The 20,791-nt window shown below is 37.9% G+C and overlaps 3 protein-coding genes across 3 annotated transcripts; all 3 read right to left on the bottom strand.

The window, feature by feature from the left end:
- Positions 1 to 7,208: 7,208 nt before the first annotated feature.
- Positions 7,209 to 9,610, bottom strand: LOC145121842 (receptor-like protein EIX1). Its single transcript, XM_079057538.1, has 2 exons — positions 8,264 to 9,610; positions 7,209 to 7,799 (listed from the first exon to the last, which is right to left on the bottom strand). Exons 1-2 carry the CDS (start codon positions 9,608 to 9,610, stop codon positions 7,371 to 7,373), a joined length of 1,776 nt encoding a protein of 591 aa, XP_078913664.1. The 3' UTR covers positions 7,209 to 7,370.
- Positions 9,611 to 16,503: 6,893 nt separating this feature from the next.
- LOC145120720 (transcription repressor MYB5-like) lies at positions 16,504 to 17,366 on the bottom strand. The gene is made up of 2 exons (XM_079056523.1): positions 17,113 to 17,366; positions 16,504 to 17,007 (listed from the first exon to the last, which is right to left on the bottom strand). Exons 1-2 carry the CDS (start codon positions 17,364 to 17,366, stop codon positions 16,683 to 16,685), a joined length of 579 nt encoding a protein of 192 aa, XP_078912649.1. The 3' UTR covers positions 16,504 to 16,682.
- Positions 17,367 to 17,409: 43 nt separating this feature from the next.
- LOC145120719 (Peptidyl-tRNA hydrolase family protein) lies at positions 17,410 to 20,012 on the bottom strand. The gene is made up of 8 exons (XM_079056522.1): positions 19,777 to 20,012; positions 19,503 to 19,587; positions 19,312 to 19,379; positions 19,188 to 19,238; positions 19,015 to 19,088; positions 18,825 to 18,883; positions 17,809 to 17,885; positions 17,410 to 17,722 (listed from the first exon to the last, which is right to left on the bottom strand). The coding sequence occupies exons 1-8, from the start codon at positions 19,891 to 19,893 to the stop codon at positions 17,597 to 17,599; spliced, it is 657 nt and encodes a 218-aa protein (XP_078912648.1). The 5' UTR covers positions 19,894 to 20,012; the 3' UTR covers positions 17,410 to 17,596.
- Between the last annotated feature and the right edge of the window lie 779 nt (positions 20,013 to 20,791).

Genomic DNA, 20,791 nt, shown 5'->3' on the forward strand with positions numbered 1-20,791 from the left:
TATATATCTCAAGGACTTACCATCCTCTTCTTCCTGGTTGTTTCTAGAACAAGATGCCTCCTCGACCAAGACCCAATAGAAGGAACAACGACACTCTGCCACCACCACCACCTCCTCAGTTCGACCCCGTCATGTTCCAGGCAGCAGTTACCGCCGCCTTGACTGCACAATGGCACAAGTGAACGCTGGAGGAGCTGGAGGTGGAACCGACCCCCAAAGACAAGATGGAAGTCAGGGACATCAGAAAGAGTGTTCCTACAAGGACTTTATGACTGCGAAACCCAAGTCCTTCGACGGAAATGGAGGTGTCATCGCCCAGACTCGATGGTTCGAGAAGATCGAATCCATCTTCGAAATCTGCGTCTGTTCTGAGGCAAACAAGGTGAAGTTCGCCGCCTACACCTTCACTGACATAGCCTTGACCTGGTGGAATGGTCGAGTCAAAACCCTAACCCTGCCAATGGCTAATGCCATGGGTTGGGAAAGACTGAAGGAGCTCATGCTAGCTGAGTACTGCCCGAGGGGCGAAGTGCAAAAGTTGGAGCACGAATTATGGAACTTGAAGATGAAGGGTTCCGACATCGCTGCCTACACTGCTAGTTTCTATGATCTGGCGCTTCTTTGTCCAGGAATGGTCACCCCGGAAAGCAAGAAAATCGAGAGGTACATCTAGGGACTGACGCAAACCACCAAAGGAAATGTCTTGGCTGCTAGGCCGACTACATTTGAAAGCGCCAAGGATCTGGCACAGACTCTGATCGATCATGGAATCGATCTGGATGAAGTGGCAGTTGTCCCCGAGCCCCAAAAAGAAAGCGGTGGGAAGAAGAAGAAGTATGGCAACAAACGAAAGGGTCAGTCTTCGCAGGAGCCCTCCAAGAAACAACAAATAGTAGCAGTTCATGCTGTTACTGCTCCTGCTGCTGTTCCCATTGTTGTTCCAACCACCCAATCCCCTACCGGTGGTTATGCTGGGAAACTACCTCTGTGCAACAAGTGTAACTTTCATCATCACAGGCCCTGCCGTGAGTTGATCTGCAACAACTGTGGGAAGAAGGGACACACGGTTCGATACTGCAAAGCACCGGCCCAACCAACCAACCAGGCTCCGGGAGCGGGCGCTGGCCAAACTTGCTATGGATGTGGAGAGGTTGGGCACTACAGGAGAAACTGCCCCAAGGCAACAACTGGTGGCAATACAGGGATAGTTTTGGCTATGGGTCAGAATGAAGCAGTTGCTGATCCTACCGTTGTTACGGGTACGTTCCTCCTTGACAACTCTTATGCATGCATTCTCTTCGATTATGGTGTGGAGAAGAGTTTTGTTAGTCATTCATTCAAACATCTAATCAAATGTAAATCCCAACTTTTAACCGAAACATTTACCGTCGAGATGGCTAACGAGAAAAAGCAGAACACTAACGACATATTCATAGGTTGCACTCTTACTCTAGACAACTATTCTTTTCCCATCGACCTCATGCCTGTATCCATCAAGAGCTTTGACGTCATTATCGGCATGGACTGGTTGAGCTCCAATCATGCTGATATTCTTTGCTTCGAGAAAGCTATCCGTCTTAATCTTCCCTCTGGCGAAACCCTTATGATTTATGGTGATAAGCTTAGCTCGAACCTCCGTATCATTTCGTGCATCAAAGCCCAGAAGTATCTGCGGAAGGAGTGTCATGCATTCCTAGCCCATGTTGTCGATGAAACGCGAAAAGTTAGATACCTCGAGAGTATCCCCGAAGTCTGTAACTTTCTTGATGTCTTTCCTGAAGATCTCCCAAGAATCCCTCCTGAGCGTCAAGTTGAGTTTCGTATCGACTTGATCCCCGGAGCTACTCCTGTAGCTAAATCTCCATACTGTTTAGCGCCAGCGGAAATGCAAGAATTATCCAGTCAGCTCAATGAGCTGATCAGCAAAGGATTCATAAGGCCGAGTTCCTCACCCTGGGGAGCTCCGATCTTATTTGTGAAAAAGAAAGATGGATCATTTCGGATGTGCATTGACTACCGAGAGCTGAATAAGCTTACCATCAAGAACCGGTATCCCTTACCCAGAATCGATGATCTCTTCGACCACCTTCAGGGAGCCAGTTATTTTTCAAAGATCGATCTAGGATCAGGGTACCATCAGTTGCGAGTTCATGAGAATGATGTGCCCAAAACAGCATTCCGAACTCGCTATGGACACTACGAATTTGTAGTAATGCCCTTTGGTCTAACCAACGCACCGTCAGCATTCATGGACCTGATGAATCGGGTGTGCCGTCCTTTCTTAGACAAGTTTGTGATTGTGTTCATTGATGACATACTTGTCTATTCGAGGAGTGAGGACGATCATAAGCAGCACTTAAAGCAGGTCTTGGAAACGTTAAGGGCAGAAAAGCTGTTCGCAAAATTCTCGAAGTGCGAATTCTGGATCAGGAAGGTGAATTTCCTTGGACACGTGATTAGCAAGGAAGTAATACACGTGGACCCTTCCAAGATCAAGGCGATTGAGAACTGGTCGGCACCAAAGACACCCACAGAAATCCGGCAATTCTTGGGTCTCGCGGGCTATTATCGCAGGTTCATCCAGAACTTCTCCAGAATCGCCAAGCCTTTAACCACCCTGACTCAGAAGGGTGTAACCTTTAGTTGGGGAGTCAAGCAAGACACTGCGTTTCAAACATTGAAGCAAGCCCTATGCAGCGCACCTATCTTGTCCCTGCCCGAAGGGACAGAAGACTTCATGGTCTACTGTGATGCATCCAATCAGGGCCTAGGATGTCTTCTCATGCAAAGAGGAAAGGTCATCGCCTATGCCTCAAGGCAATTGAAAACACATGAAGTCAATTACACAACTCACGATTTAGAGTTTGGAGCAGTGGTCTTTGCGTTAAAAATCTGGAGACACTATCTCTACGGAACCAAGTGCACTATCTTCACCGACCATAAAGAGCTTACAGCACATTTTCAATCAGAAGGAGTTAAACATGAGACAGCGACGATGGGTCGAGCTACTCAGTGACTATGAGTGCGAAATTCGCTACCATCCCGGCAAAGCCAACGTGGTAGCAGACGCCCTAAGTCGAAAGGAGTATTCAGGGCGTAAGGTGAAGGCACTAACAATGACCATCCATTCCCATCTATCCGCGCAAATCAAGGAAGCTCACCTGGAAGCCTTAAAACCCGAGAACGTGACAGATGAAGCTTTGCGGGGAATGGACAAGAACTTGGAGGTCAAAGGAGACGGAGCATACTATTTCATGAACCGAATCTGGACCCCAAAGTTCGGTGGTTACAGAGAGATTGTCATGAATGAGGCTCACAAGACTAAATACTCCGTTCACCCAGGTTCGGATAAGATGTATCTGGATCTCAAATGACTATATTGGTGGCCAAACATGAAAGCAGAGATTGCTACCTTCGTGGGCAAGTGCCTGACTTGTGCCAAAGTGAAGGTTGAATATCAGAAGCCCTCAGGTCTACTTCAACAACCAGAAATACCTAAGTGGAAGTGGGAAAGGATAACCATGGATTTTATCACCAAGTTACCCAGAACTCCGAGTGGGCACGATGCTATCTGGGTAATTGTCGATCGGTTGACGAAGTCCGCCCACTTCCTACCAATCAAAGAAAACTTCAAGATGGAGAGGCTCACACGGATCTACCTCCAAGAGATAGTTCGCCTTCATGGTGTACCTGCATCCATTATCTTCGATCGAGACAGCAGGTTCGCATCGAGGTTCTGGCAGTCTTTACAGAAGGCTCTTGGAACTAAGTTGGATATGAGCACGGCTTATCATCCGCAGACTGATGGACAGAGTGAGAGGACAATTCAGACGTTGGAAGACATGAAAGCATAAAAACTTCAATTACCGCGAGAACTCAACAACATTCATCCTGTTTTCCATGTATCAAACCTAAAGAAGTGTCTGTCCGATGAGACACTTGTGATTCCTCTCGACGAGATTGAAATCAACGAGAACCTTAACTTCGTGGAAGAACCGGTCGAAATCATGGACAGAGAGATCAAACGAACGAAACAAAGTCGCATCCCGATAGTAAAGGTTCGCTGGAATGCCAAGCGAGGACCTGAATTCACTTGGGAGCGCGAAGACTAGATGAAGCAGAAGTATCCGCATCTCTTTCCAAATCCATGATTCTGTATTCTAGGTTCAAATTTCGGGACGAAATTCCCTCTAACGGGGGGATGATGTGACAACCCGAAACTTTTTCCGTTTTCTGTTATGCATTTCCGTTAATGAAATTTTAGATCCGTTAACCTTCCGTCAAATTTTGGTTTAATAAAATAATCTAGTTATGCTTAATTAAATTATTTACGAGTCGGAACCAAAAATCGCACGGAAACCTGAAAATCTCGAAAATCAACATTTTGTTCTAAATGGGATTACGACCGTAAACTCGTTTACGACCGTAAACTCCGTTTACGGTCAGTGACGAGTGGACCCCACTTTCACCCTATAAATACGACGCCTCCGACTTCATTGGGACGTTTCTGGCCGCATTCTCTCCTCCTCTCTCTAAGATTCATCAACCGTAAACTCTTAAAATCGTGTTTTAACTCTGGGAAACATCGAAAAACACCGTTTGGAGCCCTTTGGAACGTCTGGAATCACTCCTCGCATCGAAGGCATCATCCAAACCTCGTTTTCCGAGTTTACGGTCCGGGCTTCAAAGACCGTAAACTCAGTTCTTGAGTTTACGGCCGTAAACTCGGCAATCTTCAAAGGCCGTAAACTTATCTTCAAAAGCCGTAAACTCGTGTTCAAATACCGTAAACCCATCCTCAGAAACCGTAAACTCGTATTCTAAGGCAGTAAACTCATTCCTTCGATTCAAGCAAGTTTCGGTAACATTCCCCAACTAAATTCAAGTGTTTTCCGACACTTTATCTAACGAAATCGCTAATTTAGATGCATACGTATTTATTTGTTAATAGGATTCCGTTAAGTGTCGCGTGCAACAACTCGGGAACCTTCTTTTCAGTCAGCAACTCCACACGACAACTGTGAGTTCATACCCCTACATTTTTCCGCATTTTTAAGGTTTTCAGGGGGGGAATACAAGCTAAACATAAATGTTTTCTTTCAAGTTAAACATAAATGTTTTCAGACATACACATAAAACTTATGCAAATTTCATACTTTATTTCCCTTTTGTACTATGTCGAGCATAAGGGACGTTTTCACGAAAATTGCATAGTTTTTACGGATACGCTATTCGCTACGTTATACATGCAAACTATAATCGGTATAGTTTGGGACTTCTCTAAAAACTTATCAAGCATGGAAACTTTCTCTACTAAACATATGCGCTGGAACAGAAACCGTTTACAGGTTATATCATTGTTTTATCATGATTTTCATAACTGTAATTTATCACTATACGCGGTATACACTCGGATTTTCACTACGGTAGAACGCTACTGCATTACTTGTAAACTAGATTGTACGATACTGTGAGGCGCTACTTCACTATTGTACCCTTAGGTGTACAGGGATAAATCATACCACTGTATAACCAGAGTCTCCTGGAGGGAGAGCGTGAGGTTTGTGAATAGATCTATTCGGGACTGACAATCCCACATCTGGACTGCTAACTACAGTTTGGCGGGCACGCCTGAGATGTACAAATGTCATTTAACATCAACGCCTGAAGAACGTTGGAAAGGTCACTAGTCATATCAAGCATGGTTATACGACTCACATTATGTATAAATCACCGATAGTTTACCAACCTGGTTTTCTTCAGTAGTTTTATTTATACCAAATAGAACTAAAAACACTATACATACTGGTCGAGCCAGGGTTTTCAAAACCGAATCATTCATGCTACGGTTTTACATTTAAATACATATACTTCATGATTAGCTTTAGCTAGTCACATGAAGTAGTATTTTGCATATCACTACGATTTTTCAGAAACGAACATTTATGGTTGTATACGAAATCGATAATACTACGTTTTTCACTAAAGAAAATATCGGATTTTCTTGAGACTACACAAATCATTTAGACTCGCTCATCAACAAGTTTTCACTACAAATTACTGCTTATGAACTCACCAGCTTTATGCTGATATTTTTCAAACTGCTTGTATTCTCAGGAAATCAGTAGACAGGTACTTGCTGGATTTTCGAGGAACCGAAGCATTTAGAGTTTTTAAGTTTTATTTTGCAAAACAATCGGATGTAATTCAAAACTGAGTTTCAAACATATGTAAACGTTTTTCTTCAAATATTCACTGTAATGGTTGTGTTGCTATGATTGCTGTTATTCATTGGTTGTGATGCTATACATGACGTCCTCCGCCCCGGAATGTTTCCGCCAACGGTTTCGGGGTGTGACATTATATATGTTGACGTTTTCAAAATAATTTGTATTCTTAGGGAATCGTTAAGCAGGTGGACTTCAAGAATATGTGGATTTTTGTTGCATTTATTTGCTATCGTACACTTTATGTTTTTAAGTTGTAACTTCTATAAACAATTACAATGATGTAAACCCACTATTGATGTATTATTGTAAGTGTGATGATGATGTTGTCTTGTTTCAATTATATACACTGTGATGATATTCCAAGACGAAGTCACTAAACCCCCGGACGTTTCTGCCGTTTTCTTCGGTTCAGGGGTATGACAAATATAGTGGTTGATATGTAATCAATAAGTAAAGCTAACGAAAACAATTACTTAACAAGGGACATTACTAGCAATATAAGAAGATGAAAGTACACACATGGGTAGTGTTCAGCGGTATGTGTTTTAGGGGAAAAAAACTAATTTTTTTTAATAAAACATTGTATTTTGAAATATTTTTACATTTGGATAGATTTTTCAAAGTACATTGCCATTAGAAATACTTTAACTGGTTTGCCATGCTTCTGGATTGAGTTTTCAAAATAGAAACATGATTATTAAAGTCCATGAGTATAATTGTATAATGTTTTCTACAGAAAATGGTTAAAAAATTAGAAAAATGGTCCATACCTAATAGAAAGTTTAAAAATTATGCCCTCTGCAAAACAGACATTGGACTTAGCCAGTTGGAAATTACCGGTCATAATGGTATTTTTAATGATCAAACGTATACAAAAAGTAACCAAATATGAACAAATATGATAAATAGTTACCCTCATAAGTCATTTTCTCTTTTTAATTTATTATACCCTTAATGGTTATTATTTAAAAAAAAAATCTTTCTTAGATATAAATAGAAAATATAAACTCTTCATGATGACTTATTTCACACAACACTGGAAAATGGCCACCCGTGGTGTTGGTGACAATTTTATATAAATAAATGGGACTTAGAAACCCATGCCCAATACAAAAATGAAACATGGTTTTACATGACTATCTATGTTCTTTTTTGCAAATTTGCAATGAACACCACAACCTTCACATAAACCCAATCTTTGAAGCTATCAAGAAATATAAAAAATGCATATCTTCCACGACGGTTGAGGAGTAAAGCACCACATGCTATCCAAAATCCAATAGTGAAACCAATGGCCCCACCAATATAGAACCATACATCAAGTTCGTCTATACCTTCACCCTCACTTTCACCAATGATGTGTTGTATTCTCGATTCTTCATCTCCATGACATTTTTTGGTAAGGGGAGGTCCACAAAGCCCTAAGTTCCCTTCGTATCTTGAAGGATCAAAGGACTGAAGTTGTGTGCTAGATGGGATTCTCCCTGACAAGCTATTATCTGAGACATCTAGGTAATTTAGCCAGTCATTTGAGACATGCTTAATGGTATTTCTCCTGAAAACTTGTTTCTAGATAAATCCAAAGTTAAAAGATTTTTCATCTGACTGATGTTCCATGGAATCTTTCCAAGAAGAGAGTTCTTTGACAAGTTCAGTGCAATCAGTTGATCAAGATTGGTGATCTGATATGGGATTTCCCCTGTTAAGTTGTTGCTTGACAGGTCGATGCTCCTCAACAACTTCATATTACTTCTGATGAATTCTGAACTTGAGAGAATCCTTGTTGCACCATGATCGTAAGATTACTCAAACATGAAGGGATGGTCCCATGGAAATGGTTCATGGACAAGTCTAGAATTTGAAGACTTGCTAATTGGCATAATTGTAAAGGGATGCTTCCAGAGAAGTTGTTTGATCTTAAAATAAGAACATACAACCCAGATAAGCTTTCCCCAATCCAAACAGGCAAGTTTCCAGAAAACTTGTTGGCCCCCAAATTCAATGACTTTAAGCTCGTGCAATTCTTAACAGACAGGAAATTCTTCGGATAAATCATTCTTGTATAAATCCAATGCCTCGAGCTTAATCATAGATCCAACAAAGGCAGGAAGCCTTCCTGACAGATTATTGTGTTCTAAATTAAGAACTTGTAGTTCTTTGAAATGCCACAAACAGTCTGGAATTTGTCCACTTAGAGAGTTATGGGAGAGGTCAAGAATAACTAAAAAGCCATGGACAACCTCACATAAAAAGGAGATTCCTCCAGAGAATTTGTTTCTGGAAAGATTTAGTAATGCCACAGTGGAAGAGACATTAGTTATTGGACCATCAAAGTTGTTGGAGCTTAAATCTATCACTGAATTGTTGTCAAAATTTGATGAGAGATCTGGTACTTTCCCGCTTATGTTGTTGGAAGAAAGATTCAACAATGTTAACTGGGAAGGCCACGAGTCCCAAAACTTAAGAGGAATTGTATCTGAAATACCAGTATTTGCAATTTCAATACTGGTAAGATTTTTCAAATTTTGAATCCATTTGGGGAAGCGAGGCCCTAGCTTGCAAGAGCTCAGATCAATATATTCTATATCAGGAAGGTTTGACATATAATCTGAGGAAGGAAATCCTTGGAGTGAGTTTTCGGAAAGATCAAGAGAGTTAAGGTTGGGCAGTTCCCACAGTTTCTTACTTATAGTTCCTTTTAACTGATTCTCAGAGAGGGACAGACCTGTTAGGGATGTAAACTTTTGGATCTCATCAGGCAATGACCCTGTAAATTGGTTGTTGGAAGCATACAAGGATTTTAATGAAAGCGATGTGCATCTAGACAAGTTGTTGAGAAAATCAGGAAATTTGACAGCAGCAGAGTTGTTGTAGAAGGATAAAGTTTCCAGACTACAGAGGTTTCCAAGATATTTGGGTATCCCATCTAACATGTTGTCAGAAAGACCAAGAGAAAGGAGATTATTGCTGGTGAATGGGAACAACCAACGATACATGGATGAGTTGAGACTGTTGTTTTGGAGAGAAAGGACTTCAATAGATGAGGAAGAAGAATTGAGAAATGAAGAAAATGGATACATGACCTGTGACAGCTCACACCCCTTTAAACTTAACCAATATAGTTTCCGGAGACTCAGAATTACATCTACCCAATGATTTGTTTTGGCCAATGAAATCCCATCCATTGCAAGTACCTCCAGATGAGATAGAGGAGATAACCACTCGAGGTTCTCAATTCTACACCTTCCAACATTTGAAAGGAAAAGCACTTGCAAGTTGGTGAGGTTTCCGAACTCTGGAGGAATGGCTCCATAAAGAGAATTAGATGAAAGGTCAAGCTCTCTTAATTCAGTCAAGGAACCCTGGAGGAATGGTTCCATTAAGATTATTGTTGCCAAGGTAAAGGTACCATTAAGTATATATATATATATATATATATACTGAAATTTATTATTTTTATGCTCTAAAAAAAGATATCAATATATAAAAAAAATGTTCAATTCCTACCATTTTTCACAAGAATTATCTTTCTTGCTTTTACACACACCTTATGAGTTGTGATTCATGTGGAGCATAAAATCTGTATTTTCCTTTGAAATAGAACCAAACTATAAGACAAATTAAGAAAAGAAGAATTGAAACAAACTGCCCCAAATCAAACACTGTGTGGGGCATAAAAGCCTTAGTTTCCTTTAAACAGAACCATTCAAACTATAACACAAATTATAAAAGAACAATTGAAATGGATAGCTAGCTTCAAAGACTTTCAGCTCTTGGAAATTTGTATTTTTCCTATACATATCTTTTTTCATCTTGTGATATCTTTTTGTCCTCATTTTATGTCTTACAAATCCCAAAAAAACACACTAAACATTCAGGAAAAAGGACAAATGGTAAATAGGTAATGGGTTAGTGCCTGGAAACATTAAGCGTTTTTTGGGTTAACATGTTATGTCAAAAAGAAACAACCATCATATATAGCTAGCTGTCCAGATCAAATTCTTTATTTATTAAGCCTATTAAGTCATAAAGAATCAGCCCCTAAGGGCTTTAGTGCTGAGTGGTAAAAACACTTTTAAAAGCTAGTTTTGGATTTTGGATATAAGGAAAATGAACTTTTTGGAAAAGTCAGGAAAACCTGACTTTTTGCAACTTTTCCTAAAAGGACTTTTGGCCTCTCAAAAGATAACCCAAACACCCCCTAAGGCTATTTATTTTTTGTATTTTGGATTGAATGAACCATTTGAATGAGAGAAAATGACCATTTTACCCTTCTATCTAAAAGTGACGTAGAATAGCAAATTGTTGTTTGTTTGAGAACTATTGTGATAGGAAGGCACCGGTCCAGACCCATAATGCCACATCTGCAGACCCGATTCAAAGATGGATTAACCTGGCCCAGTTAGAGTATCCAAATATTTGACTGCATGAAGTTCACGTTTTTATTTCACAGCATTTTTGTTGTTTTCTATTTTAGTTTTATTTGTTTGAAGTTGTCAGAGTAGTAAAGTAGTTATATGGGTTTCCACAAGTGTAGGAAACGTGGGGTAGAAGTGCTAATGTTTGTGTCTTTCTTTTCAGACATATGTAATGGAAAATTGCAAGGAATCGACTGATCTGATTTTCCTGAAATTTATTCTCTATACTGGGAGGATATTTTATTTCCATGCTACTCTAACCTTTTGGCAGACAGTTAGAAGGTGATCTTGGAAGACTAAAAATCACTTTGATACATACGACCATGAGACTTAAATATGTTAGTCAAAAACTACCATAACTGTCCTGGTCTTGTGGACGATGAGCACAGGATGCTGTAGAAGACCTTTGTTAAAGCAAACTTGCAGTGTAATCTTCCATTTGTCAACATAATTAGGAAATATCATAAGAATTCTTTCCCTAAAGATAGAGCAAAACCTTTTTCAAAGGATCGTTTCCCCAAACAACAAATCATAATGCAAACGAGTTGTTATACATTCACAAACATTGAATTAAACCCCAATTTAACAAGGGTTCATGCCTTTCATATTCCCCTTCAGTTATTAAACAACTTATGCTTATGTCTAGTTAACACAATTCTTCCGATCCTAAGCAGATTTAATATCCTAAACGGATTTTATAGAATAAACCCAAAAAACAACTCTAATTTATGGCATCAATTAAAAAAATGTCAATTGAAACAAAAACGCACCCTTCAACGTCAAAACTCAAAATTTAAATAAATAAATAAACAGAGAAACATCATTCAACCGAGATGGGAGAACAAATAATGGAGAAGAAAAAACGAGACTGAAAGAACAATGAAGAGAATATAGATGATCGAGAAGGACTACCGGCGAGAACGACGAAGACATCGCGGGACAGTGATGGAAGATGGAGAAGAATAGACCATGGGGGCTAGAAATGAACGCGATGACGAAGCAAAAGGCCGTAAAAGTTAAAACCCTTATTTTTTGCGTATTTTTTGCTAATTAAAATCTCTTTGCAACCTTTTTTTCTTTAACGTTAGATGTTCTTTTTTTCTTCTTTTCTTGCTTTATTAGGGTAGAGGGAGTGGTAGCACTTCTAGCATCTTGCCATATCATTTTTTTGAATGCCACGTTATTTTTTTGTCTTGGCATCTAATTTTAAACATTTCATAAAGAATGGTAATACTCCTAACATTTTATTTATTTATTTATTTTGATTTTTTTTTCAAATTTGAAAAATAACATTGAAACCTTGGAATTTCAAGTAAGGCCCTCATTTCCCAAACATCATATCCAACCGATGAAATGGCTTAACATGTGATTTTTTTTTCTTTAAGATTTGTTGGTTCTTTAAAAAAAATCCTAAATTAAACAATCATCTAAATAAACTAGCATTAAAAAGTGATTTGGTGTTGCAAACGAGGCCTTGTGGATGGATAAGAAGGCCTTTTTTTGGAGTGTCCAGAGGAACTTGAAAGCAAACTTGGTGCTTTCCTTTTCTTTTTCTTTCTCTTTCGTTTCTTTCTCATAACTTCAAGCATCAAGGCCTGTTTTTCTCAAATCATCACAGGAAAAAGATGAAATTGGAAAATTAAAGGGGGGAAAAGCAAAAACAAGAAAAAATTAGAGAAATTAAGAGAGGAATCAGAGGAAGAAGGAGGGTTTTTGCTTTTTCTGATTGAAGAAGAAGAACGAGAAAGAACCTGAAAAAGAAATGTCTACTCAAACTCAACCACAGAAGCAATCTAGTGAGCAACTTCAAACACTGATGCAAGCTGGTCCAATGTCAAGATGAAGAATTTAAATCTGCTCTCTCAACTTTTAAGGCAAAAGAGGAAGAAATAGAGAAGAAAAAATTGGAGGTTAAGATCAAGATGAAGAATCCAATCACCTTCTCCCTTTTCTTTCTCTCTCATCTCGCCAAAGCCTTAACGACGGGAGCATAGCGAGCCTAAGGGGCGGTGTTCTCTTGTCTTAGCGAGGTTAGCGACGGGCCTTAACACACCCACTCCGTTCAGCCTTAGTAAAGTGTTTGGTCGTCTAAAAATTTCTTAGGCTGTAGGGAGTGGTCATAGCCAAACCACCAACCAATTCAATGTCACGTAGGTATTTTAGCATTCCACAGCCAATTCAACGGTGGGTTGGTAGTGAATGGGAAAAAAAGAGGAGAGAGAAGAAGAGAGAAAATTGAAACTCACGTCTTCCCATTGGATGTCTTCATGTCTTCACCACAACTGCAACCCACTCCACACCCAACCCACCAACCTCTAGGGCGGTGTTCACCGGTGGGTTGGTGTGACACGTATGAAACCCACGCTAGAATTGCTTCCAATACCAGATAGCCTTATTGATTTATTAACTCCTTGAAATGCCAATAAATTAAAAAAAATGTTTGGATATCTAATAAATACTTTTAAAACTCCTTTTTATTTACCCTTTCAAAATGAGTTTTCAAAATTATGACTTTTGAATGACTTATAACTTATTAGGATAAAAAAAACAAACAAAAGACAATTTTAAACCTAACACTTTTTAACTTATTGATTTATTAATTTTTGTCACTAAAAAGCTAAACCAAATATTTAAAAAAAAAGATTTCCCACCTTCATAAGTCAATAAGTCTTTTTTGGTAAAAGTCATTTTTAACTTCAAAATGAAATCTCAAATACCATCTAAAATCTTAAGTTCACTCTTTAAGTTTGACGAAATGTAAGATATGTTAGATGTTCTTCTTTTTTTGGTTTCATTAAAATCTTAAGTTCGGTATAAATGTTTACTTTACCGAGTAAACCTACATGAAGGGATAAAAAAAAGTTGTAAACCTCATGCTTTAATAAACTAGAAAATATGCAAAAAGGTAAAAATCTAATATTTCTACCAAATTTAAAGACTTTTTAGGCATTTAGCCAAAATCAAATGCATAACATAAGTCCTCCCACATTGTGTTTTAGACATTAACATTTTCTTTGTATACGTAAAAGGAACAAGAGTAAATTACAATAGCGGTCTATAACTTTAGTAAACTATGAATGGTCATTATGGTTTGGAATTTGCATCGATCGGTTTCTAACTCTATTTTTTTCCAATTAGAAAGTACTTATAGTGTGATTTTGTTTGATTTGCTCTAGATTTCGATAAAAGAACTCAAGAACTTAAACCCAAAATTTGCAGTTTTATGAAGACCTCAAGAACTCAAACATGGGTTTCTTTCTCTATCTTCTCTATTTATCATTTGAAACACATCCAACAAACACATCATTGCCCTACAGAAATTAGAAATCTCCATATTTGAATGGGTTTTTGAAATCGTTTAGGGTTTCTTGATGTTCGAATTAGGGTTTGTGAAACGGTTTTCAAGATTCGGTTAGGGTTTCTTGATGTTTGAGTTAGGGTTTCGTCTTTTCAATTAAAGGATTTGCAAGTTTGTCAAGTTTTTTAGTTAGAGTTCATAGGGTTCTTCTGTTTGAGTTCATATGATTCTTGTGTTCATTTGATTTTAGGTTTTTAACATTTCTAGAAAAAATATTTTATGATTTCTAGAAAAAGGTTCATTGTTTATTATGTTCATCAGATCGTTGAAAAAGAAAAGAAAGAGAGAGAAGATAATCGTCGGAAAGGGGTTTCACCGGAAAATCGAATTTGGCCAAAGAAGATGATCAGAAAAATCATATTTACCTGAAAAACTCATGTTTGGCCGAAAACCGATAAAACCCACTATTACCAGTCATATTGGTACTTTGTGAACGATCTCAAAAGATTCACGGGTAAATCAAACACAAAAAAAATTCGGTGACTAAACGTGTACAAAACTCAAAGTTGATTACCATTTCAAGTCATTATCCCTAAACATTAAAAATAAGGGCTGAAAATGCAAAAAGAAAAAGTAAAGACCATAAAGGAAAAGTAAGGGACCAAATTCATAACTAATATTAAAAATCTTGGCCAAAACTGTAAAAGAAAAAAAAAACATGGGACCATAAATAAAAATAAAAGACCAAACTTGTTATAAAAATTAAAAAGGTTAGTCCAAAATTGTAAAAAGAAAGATAAAATGTGAGATGTGGGCAAATGTATGGAATAAATATTAGGGTAAATGTCACTGTAGCCCTACAATGTTTTGGGTTTTAGTCGATTCAGTCCCTTAACTTAATTTCTTGCTTTTTAAGGGATTAAAGTTCATAACAACCTGTCTATTTTGCCATCCTAATCGATTGTAGCCGGTTTCACATGCCACGTCAACTAAAATTGCCAAATCATCACCAACATGGACTCACTTAGTAAAATCAACGTCACTTAGAACAGTTGAAGATGGAGATGAATTTTGGTGTTTATGGGACTTACTTTGAAAATCAAAATTATCGAAAGCACTTGACGTGTCGAGTATCGAAATAGTCAAATTGGTTCTGATGCGTCATTGAGTTGGTTATCGAACAATTGAAGAACAGTCAATGTAAAATTCAAAATTGGTGTTTATTGATGTTTCGGTAGTAATATGGACTGAAATCGTTTCGATAATCACAAGTTCAAGATCGAAGTTTTATGTGTGGCGATATCGAAGTTTAGATGAATGGTTAGTGAGTTACCAAAGAATGGTCAAATCATAGAATTGAAAAGTCAAACTTGGAGTTCTTTTGGTTAAATAGAATCGAAGTGAAGTCGGTGAAATCAATTGCAGATTGAAGTGTGGATCGGAAGTAAAAGAAAAAAATGTTAGTCGAAGTGGTAATATTCAATCGACTGGTTAAGGATTCAAGATCTCAAAGGTTTCCAACTTCAGAACTTAAACCACCGGTGAGATTGTTATTGCTTAGATCGAGAATACGAAGAGATTCAAGTTTGAAAAGCGATTAAACAATCATACCCTGGAAACGATTCACACTCACCTTTAATGTTGTCAAGTCTGAAGCCTAGTCCATCTTCAAGCGAATTCATGCTCATATCCAAATAACGTAACTTTGTTAATCGGAAAAGTTGGTCGGGAATGGAGTCATTGAAGCTGTTATGCATTATATCAAGATGAACAAGTCCGGTGAGGTTACCAAACACATCTTCAGGGATCTCACCTACCAACGAATTCATGGAGATATCGAGGAATTTCAGGGATTGGGTTTTGAAAAGGGGATTCAAGATATTGGAATACACCGGAACCTGGTCAACAAACAGAGGAGCGACGGCGTCAAGGCGGAGCTGGGTGACGACTTTTGTTTTGTTTCTGGTTTTGATTATTGAAATGAGTTGAAGATCGAAAACTTCATTTTTGGTTATGAGTTGATTCAAGCGTGCTGCTTACATTCTATTCACAAGGAAATTTGGGGAAGATAATAACACACGTTATATATTTAGCCCTAAAATTTCAGTATTTTGGCAATTTTAATTGACATGGCATGTGAAACCGGCTACAATAGGATATGATGGCTAAATAGACAGGTTGCTATAGACTTTAATCCCTTAAAAAACAAGAAATTAAGTTAAGGGACCGAATTGACTAAAACCAAAAACATTGTAGGCTACAGTGACATTTACCCTAAATATTATTGATCAAATTGTTTTTCAGTATATTTATGTAATTTCAATCGTCCCAAAGAAAATATATACAATATCATTTCGACTTATATTGTAGATTCATGTTGTTATAAATCCAAATTGGTTGTAATTGTAATAAAATTATACCCTGGCAAAGTGGAAAGCTGCACAAGGTCCAATTTTTTTTATTATATATTTTTATTTAAGATAAAAAAAATTATAATAAAGATAAAAGCCTTTTTTTTCGTCTTGTGCCTTTGACAATATTTATTTTTTAAGGACCGGCCCTGCTAGAATCTTAAAAAAAAAATTGTTTTGCAAAGAAAGAACGACATACATTGGATTTCCAAAGAGACTAATATCAATTGAAAAAAAAAAAAAAAGATATATATTTTTCCTCATCCAAAGAGGTGAAGCACAATGGGACAAGAACTGTTCTTGATATTCTTAACCATCATCATGGTCACATTTCTTCATTTATTAACGAATCCAAGAAAGCATCATCAGCAGAGTAGCTAAGAATATCATCTTCTTTATTTTCATCTTTGTTGGAATTAGGGTTTGAGATGATTTCACTGGGATTTGGCAAACCCACTTCCGGTTGTTCCATTGAACAAGATAAACGAACAAAATTCAGAGAATTAGGGTTTGAAGAAGAAGATGATAATGGTTTATGAGTTCTTGGATCAATCCCTTGACTAATCAACTTCTTACTAAGCTTCGTGTTCCAATAGTTCTTTATCTCATTATCTGTTCTCCCCGGAATTCTTCCCGCTATCAAAGCCCACCTTATAATCATATCATTTGACAATTATCATCAAATCCCATAAAACCATCAACACAACTTTATTTTTTTTTTTAAAAAAAAAAAAAACAAAACAAGATTATATTACCGGTTTCCAAGAAGGCGGTGGAGGCGGAGGATGAGGTCTTCTTCCTCCGGTGAGATGCCGCCTCGTTTGACAGATGGACGGAGGTAATTCATCCACCGGAGGCGGCAGCTCTTCCCACACCGCCGGAGCCCCGCCTTCTTGGGCAGTGTCCGCCACCTCCCTCCTCCTTCTCTCTTAATATAACTTGACAAAATCTCATCTTCTTCAGGCGTCCATGGCCCTTTCTTCATCCCTATCTCCACCATCTTTCCCATTTTTTTTTTTCAGGAATACGAATAAAAAGATTACTTCAAAATCTTCACCCAAAATATGTATTTAGTGATGAATCAAAATGTGGCGTACAAGTATTGAATTGTTGTAATAAAACTACATAAATGTTTTACCCTAATGATCCATAGTTTTAATTTTGTTTCCTATAAAAATCTTATTCTATTTCAAGTAATGGGCTAAATTGAGAAGTTCCCAAACAGAGACAGACACCATATCAGTTTACAGAAATCTTGATGTGTTTGTATTTTTGGTCTGTGTTGAAGCTTCTAGCACTCTCTTCCACACCCTTCGACACAAGTTCTTTTAATGCAACAACTCCCTCTTTCAAACCAACATCAATCTTGCAAAACCCAACAAAAAAAATTTGAAATTTTAGGTAAAATGTGTTTAATTGAAGTAAATGGTGTTCAATGAATAAAATGTTACTCGTTCTTGAGCTGTTGCATTGAATTTCTGAAGCAAGAAGGCTTTAGGATCCATTTGACCAGGAGGCTTTCCTATGCCTATATATTCAGAAAAGGTTAAAAATGGAAATCAAGAAATTGGAAAATATGATTCTAGGAAACTAAGGTTGCGTTTAGTTACGGAAAAACAGTTTTCATTTTCCATTTTTCGTTTTCCCTTTTCAATTTTCGTTTTCTGTTTTCATTTTTCATTGGAAAATTTAGAAAACGCGTTTAGTTAAAACTTATTCATTTTTCATTTTCCGTCTTAGAAAATTAGAAAACGTGTTTAGATGTGTATTTTTCTATCGGTTTTTATTTTTAGAAAACGATAGTGGTGGTAGGGTGGGCATGGGGGCGGTGGCGGTGGTGGGGGCAGCGGCGGGGGACAGTGGTGGTGTCGATGATGGCGACGATGGTGGTGGTGGCGGCGGTGGCAGCGGGGTGGCGGTGGTGGTGGCGGCGGCAATTGTGGAAGTGGTAGTGATGGCGGCGGTGGTGGTAGTGGTGCTGGTGATGGGGTAGTGGTGGTGGTGATGTTGATGGTCATGGTGATTGTAGTAGTGGTGTTGGGTGTGTGTGTGTGGGGGGGTGGGTGTGGGTGTGAGTTTGTGGGGGTGTATGTGTGTTTGTTTGTGGGTGTGTGTGTGTGTGTGGGTGTGGGTAGGTTGGAGTGTGGTGGGTTTGGGGTGTTAAGGCGGTGGTAGGTAGAGGTGGGTGGGGTGGGAGTGGGTGTGCGTTTATATTTTAAAAAAAAATTGGAATTAGAAAAATGTGGAAAACAATGATTATCGGTTTTCCAAAAATTTCCAACTTCTTTGTAATTTTAGAAAACGGAAAATTTTCATTTTCCGTGAAAAATTTAGAAAAATAGACGAACCAAACGCATTTTCAAAATTCTCATTTTTCTTGGAAAAATTTTCCGGAAAACGGTTCATTTTTCCGCAACTAAACGCACCCTAAAACTTTTACTAAAAGAATTTAATGAATGATAAATACCGATCCTTAAACGTGCAAACTCACGATTCCCACGGAAATGATGAATCACACTCTTCATCCTGACACAAAGAAATTCAAACATGGTGAATTCCAATTTGCATATCTTATTAAGCCTTTGATTTTATAATGAAGAATCAAGATAAATAATGATATTGCATTAAGAGAAAGAAAAGTTCATATTTTTTGATACCCATTATGGCTCCCATGGCTTCCCTTGGGTTGAAGCCGAAGAACCCCACATGGTAAATCCATGTCATCATGGAACTACAGCAGCAAGAAGCAAAACAGTTACATGAAAACAAAAAAGGTCAAAAGAAGGAAGAAGAATGATGTTCAAGTTATGATGGAGATTTCAGATCATACCACCAGGACTCGATTTAGAGGTAATTTGTAATAGGCAGCAAGTGGGCCACTCTGCAGTTAAGAAAACGTATCAACGCCGAAACAAATAAGAAGTAATTACTTTCAATCCTAATCAAGAACTCACCGATTCACCACTCAAATTCATATATGTTTGAGGCTTTGCGAGTAAAACAGGAACACCATCTACAATGCCTGATACGTCATACCCCCAAATTAAACGTATTCCCCGTTAGCTATGCACGATTACACCCAAATCATATGATAATTTCTAAAGAAACAACAAACAAAATTATAAATTGAGAGGAGCTGACAAGCCTTTTCCGAAAATCGCTTTACAGAAAACTGTATCCATATCGATCCCTTGCGACTCCGCGAAAGTATCAATCATGTTAAACCCGACCTAATTTCGCAAAGATGCAACATATTAGGACGAAAAATCCAGCATACTGAGGTTCAATTGTGATGGGGTTAATTTAGGGACGTTTTTTCTCCAAATTCGAACGGTGATGTCCTTGTTTGAATTTGAATTGGTGTTGATAGGTGTTACAAAGCAAAGGAAAAACAATTAGGGTTTTCAGAGATAACGTACATTGTGTCTTGTTCCTTTAAATTTGTCCCCTGGATTGCCCAGGCCAACGAACAACCATGGACGCGGTGATTGAATTGCAGTACAGAAGCGGCGATTGAAATAGAGTTTGCTTAGCATCTCCCAGTGACTGTTTAGCAGCGGCCGAGTATCATTCAAAGCGGCGATTGAAATAGAGTTTGCTTAGCATCTCCCAGTGACTGTTTAGCAGCGGCCGAGTATCATTCGAAGTTCTAACTTTTACGATTCAAGAGGTTTACAGTGTTTCATAATAATCCCTCCAACAATAAAGACATTGAAATTAGGCCACCAAACTTTCATTTATGATATTTTCATCCAAAATAAAAGAATACTAATAAATTTGTTTGATAATTAAAGAGACAATGTCATTTATTAGTACTAAAGTTTCATTCTATCTAATTATCTAAAAAATGAAATACTTCAACCATTCAATTAGTATATGTTTTTTCGTCTAGTTTTTATGTTTCTTGAAAACTAAGTTTACATTGTATATGTTTTTCGGTAAACCATAAAATAAAAATAGTTATTTATAGCATTTCATCTAAAATAAAATTCATTCATGCCTAGCATTCAAAATCAAAACCCTCCATTTTTTTGGTAAATGGTCATGTGTCAGAGTGGCAATTATCGACACAACATGAGCCTAAAATGAAGATAAACACGTTTGAGTTGAGTTTTAACTCGTCAACCTGTTTATTATACGGGTTGTGATGGGGTTTTCATATAATTTTGGGCTTTTGACTTAAAAGTCCCTATTTTTTCAAAATTTGTTCGGTTTAGTCCCCGCGACGAATTTTGGTGCGTTAATGCCCAACATTTGGGCTCTTTTTGTCAAAAACGCCATTTAGCAGGTCATCCCATAACATCCGGTGACACACCTCTCATTTACTCCTGTTATCTTGTCCGTTAGACATCGAGAACACAAATACCCATCACATTTACACCAAAACGTACGTCTTCTCTATTTCTCCACAAAAATCATCATTGTCGCCCATAT

Source organism: Lactuca virosa, chromosome 6 (genome assembly GCF_052849685.1).
Source record: "Lactuca virosa cultivar CGN04683 chromosome 6, Lactuca_virosa_CGN04683_v6, whole genome shotgun sequence".
Lineage (NCBI taxonomy): Eukaryota > Viridiplantae > Streptophyta > Magnoliopsida > Asterales > Asteraceae > Lactuca > Lactuca virosa.